Below are 8,206 nucleotides of genomic sequence, written 5' to 3'. Positions count from 1 at the left end.
CTTCAGTTGGTTAGGGACGGCACTCGTATGCCAAAGGACAATAAAAATCGGTGTGCTCAAGACTTAAGCAAAGAAGACATGGGGAAGCGTTGGCCGCCATGATTGGTTTGGGTGTTTGATCATTTACTTGAATCGAAAGAGCATCGACCTTTTTGTTTAGGGACTCGATCAGAGTTTTTAATTCCGGATCAGGTTTGACCTCGAACATAGACTTAAGTTTGGTAGGAGTGTCTTTAAAAGATCTGGAAGAATCAATGTTACCCCAATGGGTGCTTCGTGAAGCCTGTTTCTCAAGAAAAGTGTACGCTTCAGTAGCACCTTTGTCCATGAAACAACCGCCGTTCATGATATCTAATGCTTCCTTTTGATAGTCAGAGAGACCATTAAAGAATGAACGGACTAAGACAGCGGTGTCGAGTTGATGATGGGGACATTCGAGAAGCAGATCAGTAAATCTGCTCCATGTTTCCGAAAAGGATTCGTGGGGGTGCTGGTGAAAGAATTGAATCTTTTGAAGCATTTTTATAGTTTTCTTCTGAGTATAGAACTTTATCATGAATGCTTGTATGAGTTTGGCCCATGTGTCAATGGATTGAAACGCTTCGCCTGCGAGCCAAACTGAAGCTTTATCAGCTAAGGTGAAGGGAAACAACCTAAGCAAGACTTGTTCGTTGGTAACGGTCGGATGGCGAAAAGTGGTGACTACTTGTTGCATCCGACGAAGGTGATTGTACGGTTTTTCATGGTCTAGACCATGGTAAACAGGTATCAAACCGAAAATGTTTGACGGAATGCGAAAATCTCCTACAATCTCATTGAGTTTAATGCAGGAGGTAGGTCCTTCTTGTAAGGCAGTATAGAAATCCGAAAGGGGTTTCTCGACTGTGGGATTTTCCTGGGCCATAATTAAGGGAGATAATGGCAACGGAGATGCTTGACGAGGTTGGTTTACATAGGAAAAACTATGTCTAGGAGATAACTTAAGCAGTTGTTTATTGTATTTTCGACGACGATATGTAAGTTCTAATTCCTTATTAGTACCAGACCGTAGTCTCATACAAACACGAGTTTTAATTCTAGGCTCATAAGGAACAACTTATGACAGGAGGATTTAGAATTAAGGAAGGAGGGAGGTGAAGCACGTCTTCCTAAGCTATTGCTAACTTGAGCAGGTAAGCTAGGATAACGTGTGAATATTCCAATGCCAGGTCACCTGAGAGAATTGAGGGAGGTTGTTTGTGCTAGCACGATCCTTAATTAGGCAACCTCAATTTTTCAAGTTTCCTAGACACTGATGGAATAGGATGATGATTTATGATGGTGTATTATGCGGGGTATTATTAAGATGATTATGATGAAATTTTAATTATTAGGATTTTATTTTTTATTTATTATTATTATTTTTTTTTTATTATTTTTTTTTAATTTTTTTTTAATTTTTTTTAGTTTACGTAATTAATGTATTATAGAGACGTGATTACGAAACATGCAATTAAAAGCGATAGATGCCAAAATAGAAACTAAACATACAATTAACACAAGCTAGTTACATATGCAAATATATATTATTTATATGTGAATAGAATTATGTCCTACGCATGTAATAATCTATAGCTACCGATACATGCAACTATATGTGAGCTAGGAGAATGTCGAGAACGAACTCATGCAAATGAATACCGCGTACGTGAATTGATGTAACATACACATACAAAAATATTCTAAGCAGGTGGTTTGAAATTATACAGACATCCAAATATATTTGAATCATATTAATCATTTCAACGTGAAGATGCAATGACGAACCACATTTCATGCAAAGAGTTCTCATGCCAACACACAAACATGCAAGGTAAAATAGGTTATAGCAAATAACCAAATAATATCCTCGACAAAGTTTGAGGAGTTTAAGAATTCGAAACCTGGCGTCCCACGATTCCTCGTATAACGATCGAATTAACTCCCGAGCTCGTGAACTTACTGGATGGTAGAAAAACAGGACTAGAGAGTCCAAAAGAATATTGAAAAGGAAAGTGGTGTGTACCTGAAAACCGGAGTGTTGATACTCCAAGTTAGTCTCGCGCGCTACTAATTTAATCACGTCCGAGACTTTTTTATCAGTTTAGTACTTCAACTTTCTATGGAATACTTAGACTATGCTAATAAAAATAAATAATATATGGTTAACAGATATCTGTTAGTAGAAAAAGTTGGGGCAAACAGGTACGTAATATGTTAGTATCGTAAAAGAAATGAAAATAGAAAAGATGAGAGGCTAGGGGAGGGGTTTTTGTTTGATGTATTCCAGTTATTATGTTAAATCACTACACCAGAATTCAAGAAATAGGACACACTCTTAGGACTATATACCCAGTCTTAATTTAAAAACGATAATTGTCGTCTTAAATTGTCTTGACCCCGTCGTATTTGCTTTTTAGGTTGACTAAGGTTGACTCTGGGACATTAGTTTTTGTCCCAAATACGAGACGAGACAAGTTGTCTTTCCTGGGTTTGGCCACCGTCGTAGATGATTTTGGCATAGAAAAGTATTGATGGCGCCCAATATTTCACTATCTCGCCCAATATTTCTTTCTTTCTTGTAAAAGGAAAGTGAGGCTTTTCCTATCGAAAAAAAAGGTAAAGATTTGACATTCAGAGCTGCATCTCTCTCAAAATCGGCAAGAGTTGTATCTCTCTCTCAAGTTTGGTAACCCCCCTCATCTCTCTCTCAATTTTTTGTATCTCTCTCTCTTTCATCAATTTTTGTTTTTGTTCAGTACCTCAATTTCTGAACCTCATTTTTTTTTGTTTCAATAGTCATTTATGAACCCCAATTTCTAGGGTTGTGCATTATTGTAAACATACAAAGTGGAGAGGAGGTGTCAATTAAATTGGTATGTTCTACTATTTGTGTTTTTTGTTTGAGAATTTTAAAGCAATTTGTATACAGCTTGTGTCTTTGTTGTAGTATTTTGATGTGATTGTTCATATGATAATTTTATTGGACCTAAGTAAATCGTCATGGGTTTTGTAAGAATAATAATTGAATGTTAAAGATATCTTTTTTCTTTAGATATCGAAACCGACAATACAAGCTTGCGAGCTGAAAGTTTTTCTCTGTTAATAACTATCAAGTTTGAATCTTTGTTGAAGCCTATTTAGTAAGTTGGTTTGCTTAATGGTAATATGTGCTAGGTTTACATCTAGAGTTAGAAATACAAGTGATTTAAATTATTAGTTCCCTTTTTAATTTATTTAGAGAATTCCCTTTGTCTTAGATCCTAAAGTTTTTACACTTAACTATACAGTTGAGGATTATTCATATAGAGTTGTGGGTAAGATTCCTTGTGTTGTTTATATCATCGAAAAAAAAAAGATTCCTTGTGTTGGCAGAGAGGGTATGTCATTTTTTTCTTATTACATTTCATGTTTTTTTTTGGTTTTTTGTGATTTACATTATTTTCTTTTGAAATGGGATATGAGTTGTAGTTAGTTAGCTTTCTCTTTTTGTAATTTTGAGCTACTGTTTTATGCTTGGTTAGTAAGTTTATGTGAGGAAGATTAAAGGGGTTGTGTGGTTTGCTTTGCTTTCTTGTTTTCTGACTTGGGTTTTTGAGAAAATTGAGGAAACGTAAAGGGGTTTTAAGTTTGGAGTTGAAAACATTGTATAATGTTGAGATTAGGTGACTCGAGACTCTTTTCTTAGACACTATTTGAAGACTTGCTATTTAACTATCAAGTCTCATTGATCTCATGAGGAAATTCCATCTATGTGCGGCCACGATAAAAGAGAAAGAACCGTTTTGTTTTAAGTTTCAAGTCTCTTCATTTGGTTGTAAATAGAATATTGGCTATGAATCTTAGCATGTTAAGTATGAGTCTTTATGATACTTGTCTTTTGTGCATGCTCGTCTCTAATTATTGGCTCTGAATCTTAGCATGTTAATTATTGCCTTTTCGTCTTATTATTTATGCAATTGTTTTTCATTATATCTTATTTGCATTTGGGGTTGCAAAATGTTTCTTATAAAATTATTTTGGCTTGTTTTTGTGAAATAGAAGTAGGTCGGTGATCTAATACTTGCGAGGTAAATGTCTACTATTGCTCCAAGCAAGGCATGGATGAAAGAAATAAGTCCATGTCCTAAGTATCTGGCGGGTGTTGACTCTTTTATGGAATTTGCTAAAGGCCATTCGGGGGGTTTAGATTGGTATCTTTGTCCGTGTTTAAACTGTCGTAATGTTGGTGGTGGAAAAACTTACGAAGTGGTCAAGGAACATTTAATTTGTGTTGGTATAATGATATCCTATACAACTTGGTATTGTCATGGCAAACCCATTAATGATGTTGAGCTTGATCAGGAGCGTAGTAGTGCATCTGCTAGTGGCAAAACTGTGGAAGAGCAACCACGGATGCTGGATTTGGTTAATGATGCTCTTATGTGTGCTCGGCCTGAGGGCCTCGATGCATGCATGAATGAATTGGGTTCAGATAGAGATACTCACGCTGAACTCAGAGAAGCTAATCATTCTGAAAACAATTCACGTGAGGACGCAAAAGCTAAAAAGTTATGGGAAGATGCGGCACAACCTTTGTATCCTTCATGTGGATTTGACGACACAAAGTTATATGTTATAGTTGAGTTGGTAGGATTGAAATCTACGCATAATTGGTCCAATAATAGTTTTAATGAGTTGCTTAAGACGCTTAAAAGAGTTCTTCCTAGTGGCAACACCTTGGCAGAGAGTACAACCGATTGTTTGGAAATGATCAAGTCTTTGGGTATGAATTACATATCTATCCATGCATGTCCCAACGATTGTATGTTATATTGGAAACATAATAAAGATTTTAAGCGTTATACTATATGTGGAGAAGGTAGGTACAAGGTTGAGTTTAATAAGGTCTCACTTGTACCAAAGAAAGTATTGAGATACTTTCCTTTAACCCCAAGGCTGTGTAGGCTATACAGGTTAGTCTTCTTGTTTGTGGCTAAGCTTGATTTATGTTGTTCCCATATCAAACCAGTTTATGTTTTTTTTTCATTGCTTATCTTTGTGTAGCATTCCATGGATAGCTGAGATGATGACATGGCATTCAAAATCAGCTTCCCCAATTGGATATATGCGCCATCCATCATATTCTTCCTGTTGGAGGGGAATTGATACCATATATCCTGAATTTGCTGCCGAACCACGTAATATTCGGTTAGGCCTTTCAACCGATGGATTCAATCCATTTGGTAACAAGAGTCTTTCTCACAGTTGCTGGCCTATAATGATTGTCCCTTACAATCTTCCACCTTTATTTTGCATGCTAAAAGAGTTTACTATGCTATCATTGTTAATTCCTAGGAAGAACAGTCCTGGAAAAAACATTGATGTGTATTTGGAACCATTGGTAGATGAGCTGAGGGATCTGTGGAACATTGGATCAGATGTCTTTGACTCCCATAGCAAGTCTTCTTTCACAATGAAGGTTGTACTTTTGTGGACCATACAAGATTTCCCAGCCTATGGGTATCTGTCGGGTTGCAAAACTGCTGGAAAGTATGCGTGTCCGATCTGTGGTGAAGATATATCCTTAATTTGACTTAAACACGGGAGTAAACAAGATTATATGGGTCATAGGTGCTTTTAACCCAACGACCATCCCTTTAGAACTCAAAAATCTCAGTTCAATGGGAAAGAAGAACATGGGAAGGCTCCCAAGCGGCTAACTGGTGAGAAAGTACTTGAAAAAGTTAAGAACCTTCAAAGAATATTTGGAAAAGTAGCATCTAGGAAAAGAAAGAAGTGTGAGGAGGAGGATGACACTACATGGTCAAAGGAATCGATCCTATTTCGGTTGCCTTATTGGAAGGTACAACTTTAAAATGTGTGATTGTCTATTATAGTTTAATATGTATATCACTTATAATATATCCTATGTTTTTACAGAATTTGGACGTCCGTAACAATTTAGACGTGATGCATGTAGAGAAAAATGTGGCTGAGAATCTCATAGGTACAATAATGGGCACAAAAGGTAAGAACAATAAGGATGGTCTTCAAGCTCGTTTGGACTTAAAGGAAACGAATATTAAGAAAAAATTTTGGCCTGTACAAGATGGGAGTAAAACCTTTTTGCCAAAGGCTCCTTTTTTACTTTCCAAAGAAGAGAAAAAATCATTTTGTCAAACCTTGCAAACATTAAAGGTTCCTATAGGATATAGTTCTAATTGGAAGTATAATGTTAGCATGGAGGATCTTCAGATTAGGTGTCCTAAATCACATGATTATCACATTGTAATTCATCAATTATTGCTGGTGCTGTTGATGTATGCCTACAAGGAGCAAAAGCCTTTGGCTGGTGCAATTAGACAATTGTCTATATTTTTTAATGTCCTTTGTTCCAAGGTTATTTGCCGTAAGGAGCTTGATACTGCTAGCCGACAAATTGTGGAAGTATTATGTGTATTCGAGAAGTATTTTCCACCTTCTTTTTTTGTTTCAATGACACACCTCGTAGTGCATTTGGCGGAGGAAGCACAGATTTGTGGTCCTGTTAGATTCCGTTAGATGTATCCTTTCGAACGGTAAGTGAAATGATCCTTAATTATTCAAGTGGTAATTATTCAAGTGCTAATTATCAGTTAAGAAACTTAACTAATGCCTTGTTTTAGGATGATGAGAACGTTCAAAATCTATGTTAGGAATAAAAGGTTTCCGGAAGGGTGTATCGTTGAGCGCTACCTTATTGAAGAATCAATTCTATATTATAATGAATACATGCCAAAAGGTGGGAGTGGAAGCCACAAACGAGCAAGGAATAATTTCTTTGATGAAGATAAAGGATGTTCTAGCGAACAACTTATTGGTAAAGGCAAGGTGCATAAACTTACAAATTTGCAGCATGAGCAAGTGCGAAGATGGGTTTTAGAGTGCTCTAAAGACGCTACTAGTTGGAGAGAGTAAGTACAATTTATTAAATCCATGACCATAGACTCCTACATACCATATTAAGTATTCATTTATGTTCCTACCAGAAAGTACCATGTCTACAGCAAGACCACCCAAGTAAGAAAAGAGGGCGAAATGGAAAATCAGTTGGGAAAGTTATTGATTTTATTCCTTGGCTACGAGAACAGGTTTATACTAATTATATTTAGTTGTATATTGGGTTGTTTCATTTAATTTGTACAATAATACTAACATTATGCGTTTTGACCAAACTAGTTGGAAAATGAAGAGATGTCCACTTTGAAAAGGCTTGCTGAAGGCCCGTCTTTTAAAGCTACTTCGTATAATCGATATTCAGTGAATGGATATACGTTTTGCACAGCCAAATGTGACAGTACGAAGACCACACAGAATAGTGGGGTTGCTATCAATGTTATGACAAGCTTTCGAGCCAGTGCAAGAGATAAGAACTTGGTTTATGGAGATGCGACTTATTATGGTGTTGTCAAACTAATTCTTGAGCTGGATTATACTGAATTCAAACAAATTGTTTTCTATTGTGATTGGGTCCGGGTAGGAGATAAAGTAAACGGATGTTCGGTAGATCCAGAAACGAAGTTAACTTTTGTGAATTTTAGAAGGTTCATGAACAATTTAAGGGAAGTCGACGAGCCTTTTATTCTTGCTTCTCAAGCACGCCAAGTCTTTTATTGCAAAGATCCTAAGAGAGATGATTGGCATGTTGTTTTAGATGCTCCTAAAAAGTTAACTCGAGATGTAGATGCATATGAAGATCCTTTAGTTTTTGAGGCAAGATTGAAAGCAGATGCTTTTAGATCTAGATTAGTAGCCGAGGTTGTAGAAGAAGATATTAACGAAGGATCATGGGTTTGAAGTTAATTATGTTTTGAAGGTGCCCTAACATAGTTAAAGATTTTACACATTGTTGTTTTTCATCTACAATTTTGTTTACTTATTTTAGTATGCCTGATTGTCTTATACATGTCATTTTTTCTTAATGTGAATAGTGCTTTTGGAATGAAGTTCCCAATCATAACTTGAAAGGGTGGAACATTTGATTCGATTGGGCAAACATATCTTCATATTTCATTTTTAGTAACTGTTAATGTTTGTATGTATTGGTTCAACATAGGAATTCTTCTTGCAATTGATTTGCTTTCTTTGGTTGTGTGCATTTTGTAATTGTTAGCTACTGAATTGTAATGGATGATGAAATATATGAAAATGACTTGTTTTATTATGG

The 8,206-nt window shown here is 36.1% G+C and overlaps 1 protein-coding gene across 1 annotated transcript; it reads left to right on the top strand.

Annotated features, from left to right (window-relative positions):
- The first annotated feature begins 4,092 nt into the window (after positions 1–4,092).
- LOC147510322 (uncharacterized) lies at positions 4,093–7,836 on the top strand. Its single transcript, XM_086598086.1, has 7 exons — positions 4,093–4,973; positions 5,065–5,550; positions 5,662–5,863; positions 5,941–6,467; positions 6,666–6,870; positions 7,029–7,130; positions 7,219–7,836. The coding sequence occupies exons 1-7, from the start codon at positions 4,093–4,095 to the stop codon at positions 7,834–7,836; spliced, it is 3,021 nt and encodes a 1,006-aa protein (XP_086454212.1).
- Positions 7,837–8,206: the final 370 nt, after the last annotated feature.

This window comes from Coptis chinensis, chromosome 3, assembly GCF_015680905.1.
Source record: "Coptis chinensis isolate HL-2020 chromosome 3, ASM1568090v1, whole genome shotgun sequence".
NCBI classification, from domain to species: Eukaryota; Viridiplantae; Streptophyta; class Magnoliopsida; order Ranunculales; family Ranunculaceae; genus Coptis; species Coptis chinensis.
Note: the sequence above shows the minus strand (reverse complement) of the source record. Positions and strands in the feature narration are given on the sequence as shown.

What these genes read in the sequence shown, in the direction of transcription:
- LOC147510322 (XM_086598086.1), top strand. Translation starts at nt 4,093, where the DNA reads ATGTCTACTATTGCTCCAAGCAAGGCATGGATGAAAGAAATAAGTCCA. An exon ending in TTCGGTTGCCTTATTGGAAG is followed by an intron (nt 5,864 to 5,940) that starts GTACAACTTTAA and finishes ATGTTTTTACAG; the next exon opens with AATTTGGACGTCCGTAACAA. An exon ending in AACTTATTGGTAAAGGCAAG is followed by an intron (nt 6,871 to 7,028) that starts GTGCATAAACTT and finishes TGTTCCTACCAG; the next exon opens with AAAGTACCATGTCTACAGCA.